The sequence below is a fragment of the Brienomyrus brachyistius genome, chromosome 10 (assembly GCF_023856365.1).
Source record: "Brienomyrus brachyistius isolate T26 chromosome 10, BBRACH_0.4, whole genome shotgun sequence".
NCBI classification, from domain to species: domain Eukaryota; kingdom Metazoa; phylum Chordata; class Actinopteri; order Osteoglossiformes; family Mormyridae; genus Brienomyrus; species Brienomyrus brachyistius.
The window spans coordinates 27,855,114-27,869,907 of NC_064542.1; the positions used below are offsets into that span (position 1 = coordinate 27,855,114).

Genomic DNA, 14,794 nt, shown 5'->3' on the forward strand with positions numbered 1-14,794 from the left:
TGAGGAGCGCGTTCACAGGTACAGATGACGTCTTTATTGACTCTTTGTCTTTTTCACGTTTCTTTCTTGATTGTCACAGACAGTAGGAATAGCCAGATGCTCACCATAGCCCAGGTGACCGTGAGCGGCGGCGGCATGACCTTAGACCTCAGAGGGTTCGTTGCTTGTCACACTGAGGAACCTGCCAGCTTCCCTCGGATCCACAAACGCAGCTAAATGTCCCACTGTCTGGGCTGGGCTCCAGGGTGTGGGAGAGATCGGGTCAGAGGACAGGGCGAAGCCTCTGGCTGCGGACACCAGGAGACGGAGACTGCCCCCAGCAGGGTACCCCCCGCCCACGAGCGGTAATTACATGGAGGGGCGAAGCCCAGGATGCCCCCCACCTCTCTCAGTGCTGAGGAGGGACTGTCTATATGTGCTGGGGGCAATGGGCTCATGCCCAGCAGGGAGGGGGGCTGGGGGGGGGTACTCCAGAAGGGACCAATCAAGTGTGAAGCTGAGTACGGAATCCCCCCACACTCCCCCCGCCCCCCCCCCCCCCCCCCAGCTCCACAGGACCTGATTCAGTGGGAATGGAGTGAGCGCGGTAACATTCATGGATTAGCCCAGGCCCTATTCTGGAGATTGAAAGGCACACACAGCAAGGAGGCAGCCTGAATGAAGGCACAACCCAGCCGCCCCCCCCAACAGCTGGGACAGCCGCTGCTGCCCGCACCGCGTCGCCATGGAGATGGCGCAGCCCAGCACCGCAGGCGAGATGAAGACACTTGGGCTGGATGTGAGTGTTTATTTTCTACCTTAAACGTGCCTGTTCCAACCCCCCCCCCCCTGCCTATACCCCCTTAATGGCACAAATGAAGTCTGGACCTATTAATAAATCAGCTACCCCAACTCCAACATTTCATAATTTAAAAAAAATTGTCCAGAAAAATGTCTGGAAAGTGCAACTGCAGCATAAATGCATACACCATCAAACCACCTCCTCAAAGAACTTTGGGTCCCTTCTTTGGCATTTTTGACAAGACAAAAACACAAAGTCCTGAGGATAAGGAGACATTTAAGCTCCCAGAACCTCTGTGCTTGCGGAGTTTTAGTGTTTTAACCTCAGTGCAGGACATAAATGCATTCCTGGTGTCCCGACATGCCGGCCCATTAGCATGCGCTAATCCCTGCCCGGCTCTGCCTTGCACAAGTTATTATTTTCCATGATTTGGTTAAAAAAGGGCTTATTCAGTTAATTAGCCCGAGGGCAGCTTCTCTGTGTGACAGTAACGCAGCTTTGCCAAGCAGAGGGAAGATGGTGAGGCGAGTCTCGGGGCAGGGATCCATTCTGCATCTTTCTGCCTTTTTTCCTACTAGTGCTGGCAGTGAACTTGACGTTTACATGTGTGTCGCAGCTATACGCAGTGAAATGCTGCTGCACTTCCTGGGGGTGGGGCCCCGAACTGCTTCACTGAGCAGCTGCTGGTCGCAGTGTGTGAGGAACCAGTGCAGAAATGCAGTGGTATTGGAAGGAGAGTCAGCGGCGAGACCCAGACCTACTACAGTGCTTTTGCCGCAGTCGCCTAAACTGTGAGAGACTTCTTCAAAAATACTTAATGTTGCTTTAGATATTTTCCTGGATACCATTGAACAAGGGGACCTCCTGACGCCTCCTGACCCAGACAGCACGCTGACTTTGTATCCTACGACAGGCTCCTTCCTGGATGAACCAAACAAGCAGAGCTGTTGATTGCTGGTGTTGGCTGATTGCTGCAGCTACATTTCATGGAACAAAAAAACACAAAACATTATTCTCACAGGATATAGATTTGTGGCCCTCTGTTCCGGCCATGTGGCCCGGTCTGCGCAGATACCTTCGTGCAATGATCTGGTCCGTGATCTGCACAAAGACCAGCTCACGGGAGACTGGTCTGCACAGTCACTCAATTACTGCAGCCTGGTCTGCGCATACACTCCATCACTGGCACCTGGTCTGCGCATACACTCCATCACTGGCACCTGGTCTGCGCATACACCCCGTGACTCAGGCTCCTGGCCTGGATGTGATTTCCTGTCTGTCTTGCAGTGTTCAGACAGCACTTACCTTGCCTGCAGTAAGTAACCCCTATGAATTACAAGCTGACAAGCCATCATGTCTGTTTACAAGCTTCCTCGTTTCCTGCCACCCATGTTCCGCCATGTGTTTCACATCCACGGCCGGCCAGGCCTGCACACGCCGCCCAGCGCTGCTACCAGAGTGCGGAAGCCATTAAAATACTTTCCCGGCATCATAAGTTTTATGGGGGTGATTTGTGTGTATATCTCCCGCTGTGCTACCGGCAGCCATGACAGCAGGGGGGGGGGGGCTCGCACTGGGGCCTGTAAGCTATCAGGGAGAGTGGGGAGGGAGGGGGCATGAAGGCAGCATCCTCCTCTAACATTAACCTCGTAACTCCGTAACCCTTACCAAACTGCAAGGGCTTATGGGAGTTCTTCATGCTACATAACTACTAATGACAGGACGCCAAGAGGAAAGGCACCATGCAAGGGGTTCGTATCATATCAGCATTGACAGTCATATTGAATAAAACAATAGCACAACATGCTCCCTGGTTTTGGGCTTCAGTTTAGTTGTTTTTACGGTATAACTATGTGTGCTGGATCTTCATGTGTCTGTATGTGGGTGTGTCCTCTGTCCTTATGTGTCTGTATGTGGGTGTGTCCTCGTGTGTCCTTATGTGTCTGTATGTGGGTGTGTCCTCTGTCCTTATGTGTCTGTATGTGGGTGTGTCCTCGTGTGTCCTTATGTGTCTGTATGTGGGTGTGTCCTCGTGTGTCCTTATGTGTCTGTATGTGGGTGTGTCCTCTGTCCTTATGTGTCTGTATGTGGGTGTATCCTCGTGTGTCCTTATGTGTCTGTATGTGGGTGTGTCCTCGTGTGTCCTTATGTGTCTGTATGTGGGTGTGTCCTCTGTCCTTATGTGTCTGTATGTGGGTGTGTCCTCGTGTGTCCTTATGTGTCTGTATGTGGGTGTGTCCTCGTGTGTCCTTATGTGTCTGTATGTTGGTGTGTCCTCGTGTGTCCTTATGTGTCTGTATGTGGGTGTGTCCTTATGTGTCTGTATGTGGGTGTGTCCTCGTGTGTCTGTATGTGGGTGTGTCCTCGTGTGTCTGTATGTGGGTGTGTCCTCGTGTGTCTGTATGTGGGTGTTTCCTCGTGTGTCCTTATGTGTCTGTATGTGGGTGTGTCCTCGTGTGTCTGTAGGTGTCCATATGTGGGTGTGTCCTCGTGTGTCCTTATGTGTGTCTGTATGTGGGTGTGTCCTCGTGTGTCTGTATGTGGATGTGTCCTCGTGTGTCCTTATGTGTCTGTATGTGGGTGTGTCTTCATGTATCCTTATGTGTCTGCATGTGGGTGTGTCCTCGTGTATCCTTATGTGTCTGTATGTGGGTGTGTCCTCGTGTATCCTTATGTGTCTGCATGTGGGTGTGTCCTCGTGTATCCTTATGTGTCTGTATGTGGGTGTGTCCTCGTGTGTCTGTAGGTGTCTGTATGTGGGCATGTCCTCGTGTGTCTGTAGGTGGGCGTGTCCTTGCTAAATTGCCCGTCTGTAGGTGGGTGTGTCCTCGTGTGTCTGTAGGTGTCTGTATGTGGGTGTATCCTCGTGTGTCTGTATGTGGGTGTGTCCTCGTGTTTCTGTAGGTGTCTGTATGTGGGTGTGTCCTCGTGTTTCTGTAGGTGTCTGTATGTGGGTGTGTCCTCGTGTTTCTATAGGTGTCTGTATGTGGGTGTGTCCTCGTGTGTCTGTAGGTGTCTGTATGTGGGTGTGTCCTCGTTTGTCTGTAGGTGCCTGTATGTGGGTGTGTCCTCGTTTGTCTGTAGGTGTCTGTATGTGGGTGTGACCTCGTGTTTCTGTAGGTGTCTGTATGTGGGTGTGTCCTCGTGTGTCTGTAGGTGCCTGTGTGTGGGTGTGTCCTCGTGTGTCTGTAGGTGTCTGTATGTGGGTGTGACCTTGTGTGTCTGTAGGTGGGTGTGACCTCGTGTGTCTTTAGGTGCCTGTGGGTGTCATTATTATGCAAATGATTAATAGCAGGGGTGGCATGGTGGTGCAGTGGTTAGCACTGTTGCCTCACACCTCTGGGACCCAGGTTCAAGTCTCTGCCTGGGTTATATGTGTGTGAAGTTTGCATGTTCTCCCCATGTTGTCGTGGGATTTCCTCCGCGTACTCTGGTTTCCCCCCACAGTCCAAAGACATGCTGAGGCCAATTGCACTTGCTAAATTGCCCGTACCAGTGTGCCAGTGTGAGTGAATGGTGTGTGAGTGTGCCCTGAGATGGGCTGGCCCCCCATCCTGGGTTGTTCCCTGCCTTGTGCCCATTGCTTCCGGGATAGGCTCCGGACCCCCCGCGACCCAGAAGGGGTTTGGAAAATGGATGGATGGATGTATGATTAATAGCACCTAAAATTTTTTTTTTATCAAAAAGAAGAATTATCAAGAATTATCAAAATATTCTTGTTTTCAATTCTCATTTTTTAAGAATCCAATAACCCACAAACTATTAGTTAGGAATTGAAAATAAAATGTGTTTAACTAAGGAATACTTCAGTCAAGCTGACTAAGTAGAGCTCAACATAAAACCTTATAGCAGACAGAGTTCTTGTGCTGATCCAGCTGTACCCTACATGACCCGTGAGCCCCGTCTTGCAGGAAGAGCAGGAGCTTCTCACGTTCACTGTGTCCAGATCAACGTCACCTTCAAAGATGGCAGAGAGAGGGCAGGTCCTGGTTCAGATTCTCCACAGTCTGACCCCCCCATCAGACCAAACGTTTGGCCCCTGCTGCTAATTACCCACTCTGGGGAGAAAGGCTCACTTCAAAAAGATCTTTGCAGTTGAAGACTCTGTCAACATCCTTCCACCGGGTTCAGAGGTCATCTCGATGAGTGGAGTTAGGGTATCCAACACGCAGGCTCCGTATCCTAACCTCTGACCCCTATGGGGGAACTGGAGCTTTGCAGGTGATGGCATCTGCTAGAGAACATCAAAGGGCCATGGAGGGAGACAAGATGTGGAGGACAAATAAATTAAAAAATAAATGTGGGTACGTTTGCAGCATTTGTGTCTGCTGACTGCTTATGTGTTTGATGGCTGTGTATGTATCTGCTGTCTGGGTACATGACTGAATACTGCACACGTGTCTATGTATGTCTTCTGTCTGCATGCATGCCGGCATATGTGTCTGATGACTGCATATATATCTGCTGTCTGGATGGTCTCTGTGTATGTCTGTGTATGTATCTGCTGTCCGTATGTATGTCCTCGTTTGTCTTTGATGACTGTTCATGTGTCTCCGTACGTGTCTGCTGCCTGCCGTATGCTATTTCAATATGTCGGTGGACTCGATCGCTGTCTGCGCATGTGTCTTTGTAAGCATCTGTGCATAGTCTGCCGTGCATGTTTCTGCGGTCTGCGATGCTGTGAATGTGTCTGGATGGAGTCTGTTGTCTGCCAGACCTGCCTGGAGGGGGTGGTGGGGGACGGGGATTAGCCAAGTGACCCAACCCTTTCATCATTCACCCCTGATCCCCTTCCAAATGTCTGAGTGGATCTGACACCTTCTGTGAGGGTGGGGCCACGCCCCCCCCCCTCCTGGATGGGATGCTCGCTTTAAGAAAGGGCAGATGGTCCGCAGGAGAAAGAAGCCCTCCATTCACGCCGTTTCTTATTCTGGATCCTTATGTCCGCCATATTTGCTGCCCCAGACTTAACCAGCCACCGGTGTTTTCAGGATGCATTCGGAAGCTCCGGCTGCAGATCCGCCGCGGTCTTGCAGTCCTTTGCTCAGCACTCTTCACTTCATTCACAGGCTCCGTGGACATAAAAATCCCTAATTTACTGGCCCTCTTTGGTTTCATATGAAAATCAATCAGCCTGAAGACCCTTCATAATCCTGTCTTTGCCTGGAACAATGGCCGCTTGTGTGCCGCCCTGCTGGACCGAGGGCTTGGATGATGCGGCTGTCCGCTCTGATTCTGCCCCATTCCGGTATCTGCCCCTAAGCTCACTTTGTAGTGCCAAATGCCCAGCGAGGGATGGAGGGAGTGTCACGTACAGTGCTGTTTGCTCCTGTGTGTATCTCGCGTGTCTGAATGTGCTTGGAGGCGTCCGTGGGCATCAGTGTCTCCTGCAAATCCATGACCAGGCAGCCTGTGAACCCAGAATGCTTTCAATTAGCACAAACTGCACAGATGGGGGCAGTTCAGCAATAAGCCCCCCCCCCCCCCCCCAGAACACAGCCCTTTGCGTGGCTCAGCTCTGACGTCCCCTTCTGGAAAGTCAAAAACCCTCTTTCAGCACTTTGGCCACACGCTACACACATGCATGCACTTCATTGGGGTTTTCTGCGGTTCTGCGTTATAAACCAATCACAGAGGATGCCGTGCCTTTGAGATCATTCTTTTGTGTTTCTTAAAAATGAATAAAAGTCAGGAAACACAGCAGCGTTTGTATTATTCAGTTGCGTTTTCAGCAACTCGTATGATAAAATGGCAAAAGTGTTTTTGTGTGTTTTTAGATGAACGTTTGCAAAGCATAATTTTTTTAGAACAGTAAATGAACAAGTGGAATAACTGACGATGAAGTTAAACTGGCTACTTAACCGTGTTTTCTTGAAGACATGATCCAGAATCAAAATTTTTGCAGACTGACTATCAAGTATTTTTATTGGTCATTGTGCAAATGGGTGACAGACGTACAATAAAATTTAGTGGTTTACATAGATAATACATTCATACATACATATTTACATACATGATGTAACAATATAGTATAAAATACTTATAAAACTATACATATAACATACAAATATGGTGTGTGTGGTTTTCATATGTATTCATCCACGTTGTACTGGAGCTAACCCCCCTTTCCCAGTTGTCACAGACCTGAGCAGCTTTCCCATAATCCACTACTCCGCTACTTCCTGTCAAACTGCCTGCTCACTGCTTCCCCAATCATTCATGTTGTACTCAGCCATTGTGACTGTATTTATTAATACAGCATTTGTCTTACCAATTGCTTCCATTTTTTTTGTCCCCTCAGAATTTGGTCTGTCTTAGAAAATGGACAATGTATCTTCCTCAGTAACGTTGGGTGACAAGAATCACAATTATCAGAATCGGGCATGTTGTTCAAACACAGGGAATTTGTCTCCGGTTGTCAGTGATTCTCATACATACAGTAGATACACACACAGCTAAGACTGGCACTGATCACAAGCAGCCCGGTTGTCATGTAAAATGCACATGTGTGGCTGCTGAATGTACAAGAAGCGCAAGGAGAGCCTGAGTGAACACAGCTGGCACCCGGAAAAACATGCATTTATCGACGAGTTGGAGCGCCAACCTCGTGGATCGTCATCATTCCCCGTGCCTGACCGGGAACGTGCACGGTCAAGACGCACGAGGCTCTGGGAGGGGGCTTTGAAGCTGTGTCCGTTCCTCCCACCCCCCGGCCGAGGCTGAGGGAACACAGCTGAGAGCAACATCTCAGCCACAATCCCCCTTAATTACAGTCACTGTTATGGCTGCGGGGGGAAAAAACTGACAAGAAGCACAAAGACCTCCTTTGGCAAAAGATTTTTATTGGCTGTTCCTTTCCTTACCTTTTCTGGGTTTGCCAAAGAGCAGGAACAAAGACAGAATCCTACTGATTTAAAACGAGCAGAACAGCCAAACAACAGGACACAATGACCCACTGATGCATGACTTGGATTAGAAGAAAAGTAAAAAGCGAGAGAGAAGAAAGACGCAGGAACTGACAAACTTTTTTCTTTCCTTTGAAGTAAAAGGGAAAAACAGGTCAAGTCATATAAAAAATATATAAAGAAAGATTAACAAAGGCAAATAATTTTACCCTTGGTATGCCTCTAGAATTTCTTCATTTATTCAAAGAAAATAAATGATGAGATGCAAACTTCTTTAGTGTCTTATTCAGGATAAATCAGCATTTAAACCAGTAATCTATTCATGTTTGAATTGCTGGTTGTAAGTCTACATCTGAATTTGGAAAGGATTTACTGCAGAAGAAGAGCAGATATTGACTCTTGCTGATGGAATTGAAGCACGACATGAGATCACTATAACATATTCTGTAAGGTGGACCACAATGACATAGCTACAATGTGAGAATTTTTAAGGTGAAGCTCTAAACTACACAACTACAATGTTTTACTGACATTTAAGGTGGAGCACTACATTACATCGCTACAATGTTTCACTTACATTTAAGATGGAGCACTACATTATATCGCTACAATGTTTAACTGACATTTAAGGTGGAGTACTACATTACATCGCTACAATGTTTAACTGACATTTAAGGTGGAGCACTACATTACATCGCTACAATGTTTTACTGACATTTAAGGTGAAGCACTACATTACATCACTACAATGTTTTGCTCATGTTTCAGGTGGACATCTAACTAACATCACTATGAAGTGTTACTTCTCTTTAAGGTGGATTGTCCATCCATCCATCCATCCATCCATCCATCATCTTCCACTTATCTGGGGCCAGGTCATGGGGGCAGCAATCTAAGCATGGATGCCCAGACCTCCTCCAGCTCCTCTAGGGGAATACCAAGTCATTCCCCCAGGCCAGGAGGTATCCTAGATAGATGCCCAAACCACCTCAACTTGTTCCTTTCAATGTCGGAGCTTCTCACCCTATCTCTAAGGCTGAACCCAGACACTCTGAGGAGGAAACTCATTTCTGCAACTTGTATCCATGATCTCATTCATTCCATCACAGCCTAAAGCTTGTGACCATAGGTGAGGGTAGGAATGCAGATCGACTTATAAATCCACATCACTGCTGACGCTGCACCAATCCATCTGTCGAACTCCTGCTCCCTTCTTCCCTCACTCGAGAATAAGATCCAGGGATCCTTAAACTCCCTCACTTAAGGCAGTAAATTATCCCCCAGCATGTCAGGGCAATTCATCCTCTTCTTGTTGAGAAAATTCTGTACGTAAACGTTATGAACAGAATCAGTGACAAAGAGCAGCCCTGGTGGAGTCCAGCACTCACCGGGAATGAGTCTGACCTTCAGCTGGCAAATCAAACCAAGGGACCTTAATGCCCTTTAACAACTAACCCCATATTTCCAAAGCCCCCCCCCACAGGACACCCTGAGAGTCATATACATTTTCTACAAAACAGATGTAGACCGGTTGGGCAAGCTCCCATGAACCCGCCAGTATCCTTGTGTAGGTGATGAGCCGGTCCAGTGTTCTGCAACCAGGATGGAATCCGTATTGTTCCTCCTGAAGCCAAACTTAAACCAATGGGTGGACCTTCCTCTCCAGTGCCTCATCATAGACCTTCACAGGGAGGCTGAGGATGGTGATCCCGCTAACATCCTATGGTTCCCTTTCTTAGAGATTGGGATCACCGCCCCAGTCTGCCAACCTCCAAACAATGCTGAAGAGGGGTGTCAGCCACGACAGCCGAACGACACCAAGAGCTTTCAAGAACTTAGGGTGAATCTCATCCCCCCTGAAGTCTTACCTCCAAACAGTTTTTTCATTACTTCAGTGACTTCAGCGCAAGAGATGGATAAGTCCTCCTTAGAGCTTTATAGCTCAATTTCCTTCAAGGAAGGGATATCAGTGGGATTCATGGCCTGACTATATCCCCATTTGAGGTCAACTGGGCCCATCCCTTCTGTAAACAGCATGAGTTAAGCCTTGCTTCCCCTCCTGAGTCGCTTGATGGTTTGCCGTTATCTCCTTGAGGTCGACCGAATGTCATTTTCCATGGCCTCACCAGAGTCCCACACCTGAGTTTTAGCTTCGACAACTGCTAAAGCCACATTTAGCTTGGCATGCCGGTACCTGTCAGCTGCTTCAGGAGTCCCACATGACAAGCAGGCTTGGAAGGCCTCCTTCTTCAGCTTGACAGCTCCTTTTACCGCTGGTGTTCACCACCGGCTTCAGGGCTGCCACCGCGACAGGCACTTCTGCAATGCCGGAACATTCTCTATTTAGGCTCAGTGTCTCCAACATCCTTTGGGATTCAAGAGAAGTTCTGCCTGAGGTGTGACTTGAAGACATTTCGGACAGGGACCTCTACCAGATGCTCTCAGGACACCCTCACTATCTGGCATTCTTCTCTGCCATCGGATCCAACTCAACCCCAGATGGTCGTCAGTTGACGGCTCAGCTCCTATTTTCACTGGAGTGTGCAAAACATCCTGCCACAACTGACGATACGACTACAAAATCAATCATCAAATTGCAGTCTAAGATGCTCTAATGTCAGGTGCACTTACAAGCACCCTTATGCTCAAACGCGATGTGGTTAGCGCAGAAGTCCAATAGCAGAGCACCGCTCTGGGGTCTCATTGGACAGGCCGATCCTCCTAATCACACCCTTCCAGGTTTCACTGCTGTTACCCACGTGAGTGTTCAAGTCCCCCAGCAGAACACTGGAGCCATCAGCGGGTGCTGCTTCCAGCCCCCCATCCACGATGTCTCAGAAGGCATAAGCACAAACAGTCGGAGCCTGTCCCCTGATTTGAAGGTGCAGGGAGGTGACCCTCTCGTCACCCAACGTGCTGGCGCCGAACCCGGGGGCTATTAGCAGACGCACACTTGCCCGGTGCTTCTCACTAAGGGGAACTCCAGAATGGAACTGAGTCCAGTTCCTCTCCAGTTCCTCTTGGTTCCAGAGCCTGAGCCATGCATTGAGGTGAGCTCGACTATATCTAGCCTCTCTCTACCTCTAACTCAGGCTCCTTGCCCACCAGAGAGGTCACATTCCATGTTCTTTGAGCCAGATTAGGTAGCTCCTGCCTTCGACTGCCACCCAACTCCTACGACTCTTCTTTGTCTTACTTTGTTTAGGGTGGAGCATTACATTACATCACTACAATGTGTTACTCATGTACAGGCGGGAGCATTAAATATCATTACTATAATGTGTTACTCATCTTTAGAGTGGAGTGCTAAAATATATCACTACTGTCACTTTAAAATATTCTCAGGCAGTCGTCTTGGTTGGATGCCCATGTGATGTCACATCTGAGCGTATCTACGTCATTTCAGCTCATATTCCCATGATTTCATCAGCCATGCCTCTCTTCTTGGACCCCCCTCCCCCTCCCCCTTGGTTTCTGCCCTCTGGGGGAAAACAGCAGGAGGAAATTACTGGCTGTGCAGGGCTGACTCTCATGAGAGGACATCCAGCCTGTCACCTTTGTGTCCTGAGCAGAGTGGACCAAAGGGGAGGTACATCTCACTGCCAGTGATGGATGGTGGACAAGGAACAGTGGGGGGTTGAGGGGGCTCAGCCCTGTCTAATCTTTAATCGAGACCCAAAACCAATACTACAAAACTGAAGGCGGGAGAAGGAAATTCACACTGACGTTTCCAAAGCAACTCTCCAAATGACAGAATGATTATTGTGTCCAGACACATATTTCCACATACTTTAAGCCTCCCTGTGACAAAACGCTAAAATATTAAGCAGCGTTTAGTGTCAGCTTGAAGGCGATTTGTAAACACGGCCAAAGCCTCAGGAAAACAGCAATTGAAACAGCACTCTGGCCAGATCGGAGCGGGGCAGATGGTCATCGATGGGCGAAGGCACCTGTTTACTGGATCGTGCCAGAGGTGTTTCATCCAGATGCTCCTGTCGGAGATTCCCGGGCAGCTTAAGAGGCAGCCTCCCCTGTGACGTCATTAGATTTTCTGAAGAAGCAGCTTTGAAACTTATTCACATTCATTGTGTTTACTCTTGGCTGAGGTACAGCGGTGGTTAAAAGCAGACGTAACTGCCCTGTTTAGTCTGCTAATGTGCTCGTCCCCCCCCCACCCCCCTTTCACTCAAATGAAAACAAACAGGGGGCAGAGAACGGCACCATAAAGAACTCTCTAGCACATGGGCCACATGTTGCCCTATTGAGAATCCAACCCATCAGTCCCATTCAGCCAATGCGAGAAAACTGACAGGTTGCCCAAATACTTCATATAGGAAAAGAAAAGAGGAAGGAGAAGGGGTGAGTGACAGAGACCAAGTAAATAAGATAAATAGCCCCTTTGACAGATGTGTATGGATGGAGTCAGCTACTCGGTGACAATGTAACGTGAATCTAAACACAAAAGAGGCTCGTCTGAAATGTATGATGCTGCCTGCAGCTCAAATCCTGCTTCTTTAATTGAAGGCGCTTGCTGGGCGCATTTTACGCGCTTTTCTGCTTGTGTTTGAAGACACCCCGCCGACTCTTTGTTCCTTTGCCGAGTCTATGGGAAAAGTCAGCTTTGGACACAGGCAGCAGCAACGGCAGCTGCTGGAAGTGACAGCAGATCTGGTTCCTCACAATGGCGCATTGAGGAGCCCGGGCCATCGCACCTTCGACATAAAAACATCACATATTTCAAGGAATCTGTCAAATCCTGGAACGGTCTTGAGTGACTAAGCCAAGCTGACGCGGTACTGGAAATGCAGATCGCCGAGCTGATTGGCTGTGGGCTTCCTGTCAGCACCATTAGCCGCTTTAATGAGGCTGCACCATTACAATATAAATCAGAAGATAAATCATCCTTTTCCGCAGAAATAAGATGTTACTCTCATGCACAAACGTCAGACAATGGAAGGAAAAGAGAGATGAATGTTGCCTGGCGCCTGAATTCCAAATTCATGCCATTCCAGATTTCATTTGATCTCTTTTAAAAGGGAACGATAGATACAAAAAAGCGAAAGCCTGTGATCCCAGCCTAGTGCATCGGCGAAAATGGTCAATTATACCGTAAATGGCAAGAAGGGCTGGGTTGAAACTTTTGAACGGCGAAAGATGTGAAATTAGGAAACTGCAAATAAACACATTCGAGCACAATTAGATAGGGCTGTCTGGCTTTAGTGAGCTCGGCCCTACGGAATCGCAGCCTGCTTTATGATGCACACGGCTTATCAAGAAGGCTTGTCAAACTTTGCTTTTTGAAATACAACACAAATAAAACGGGGAATGTTTCTTATAATCTTAGTTACACAACTGATTTTTGCCTCAAAACTTGGCGCATTTTTCTTCATCGTATAATATCTTAATTAACTGCCTGGTGATGTTTGGAGCCCTCCCAAATTGAAGAGGAACGTACCATTGGCCCAAATTCCCTCTAAGTTATTATCTGAGCAGGTCACATGTCTTGGGTGATACTATCTTCATATTAATGGGTGACACTAATGCGAATTTAATCATGAATCGTCCACTCGCTGGCGGTACGACGGCTCAGTGGGTACTGCTGATGCCTCACACATTCAGAGCTTGAAGCGCACCTCGTGTCTGCATGTTCACCCCATGCGAAGCGGCCTTTTTCCCGTTGTCCAAAGACACGCATTTAAGCTGACTGGTTAGTGCATGACTGGAGTTTTGCGTTATCCTCGGTTGTCGAAAAGGGTCACTTAGAAACTCAAAAGTGGGTCGCTTTCAATCATTCGGCCAAAAGGGGCACTCCCCTTTCCCCACGCGTGAACCGGACGTGTCCTGTGATGTACTGGTATCTCACCCAGGGTGTCCCGCAGCCTTGTGTCCTTTTCAGCAACAGAAATACTACACTCAAACAAGAGCTGCTTTCTGCACTTCAACAAATAAGCTACTGTAAGAGTAAATAAATAAAGACAACGCACCCTGAGTACCTCCCTGCCTTCCGCCCTAAGCTAGCCCGCCCCCTCGCTGCTTATCTCCATCGCCGTAATTGGATGCGAGCGGCACCCTCCTGTCCCAAAACTCACCCACAGCCGAACTCACCCGAGAATGTTATACAAATTACCAACTCCACTCCTCCTGAAAAACCTCTTTTAAAACCCTTTTAAAACACCTGGACTGGGCGTTCCTTCACACCCCCAAACTACTGGCAGGGTCGGCAACTAAATCCAAAATGAATAGTTTCTCACCGGAGCCAGTCGGTACTATCCGCCTCGCTACAATATATATTTACCTCTGCAAATTATATATTCCGGAAAATAACACAATGATGTGTCACTCACACAAAAATTGCAGCGGATAAACCAAGAGTAATAAAAAATATTCCTGCTCGGAGCACGGCACATTACCGGGCTGCAGAGTCGGTCGGCAGCAACTTTGATCTCCTGCCTTCAGGAGGAAAAAGCACATTTAAAATGTTTTTGAAATAAAACGAATCTTAATGTAAAATTTTCAGAAACAGGTGACACACGTGAGGAATAGGGGGTACAAAAAGAGGAAGGACGCGTACAAACTCAGCAGACGTGTAGGTCAGAGCTTTCTCTCCCCCTGATGCATGCAAACACAGAGGCGGCCCAGACCCAAGTCAGCTGGCACATATCTCATAATGTTAGCATAGGGATGGGCAGCGTGAGCAATATTCCAGAAGGTGTCGAAGGAACACCAACGTGGAATGTTCAAGGAAATCCGGAAAATAATATGGGTGGAATGTCCCAGAATCAGAATAACATTATATAACTATTAGCTAAAACAAATTTCATTCTGAACTTTTTAAATATAGACTATTTTTAACTATTGATGTAAACAAATTATTCGCAGCACATTCATAAACACTGGGCTTTAATAAATAATGTGACCTTGTTAAAGATGTATAATTATATTATGATTAATCCGTTATATTTAATTTGCTTGGGTGATGATTATTCAGCGGCGCTCTCTGGGACCCTGCTGACAGTGGACATGCCGGTCACGCACATGGTGAGAGAGATGCGCGCTCCCTGTAATTCCTCACAGAGACCCAGTGCGCCCTCTACCGGTCTTTAAGAAT

General features: G+C 48.0%; 1 protein-coding gene across 1 annotated transcript; it reads left to right on the forward strand.

Moving 5' to 3' along the window:
- The first annotated feature begins 2,437 nt into the window (after window positions 1–2,437).
- On the forward strand, window positions 2,438–4,294 carry LOC125750908 (uncharacterized). The gene is made up of 2 exons (XM_049029266.1): window positions 2,438–3,175; window positions 3,624–4,294. Exons 1-2 carry the CDS (start codon window positions 2,585–2,587, stop codon window positions 4,017–4,019), a joined length of 987 nt encoding a protein of 328 aa, XP_048885223.1. The 5' UTR covers window positions 2,438–2,584; the 3' UTR covers window positions 4,020–4,294.
- Window positions 4,295–14,794: the final 10,500 nt, after the last annotated feature.

Bases quoted from the DNA above. Each gene is read 5' to 3' on its own strand.
- LOC125750908 (XM_049029266.1), top strand. From the start codon at position 2,585: ATGCTCCCTGGTTTTGGGCTTCAGTTTAGTTGTTTTTACGGTATAACT. The intron at 3,176-3,623 runs GTGTCTGTATGT...GTGTGTCTGTAG, and splicing joins GTATGTGGGTGTGTCCTCGT to GTGTCTGTATGTGGGTGTAT.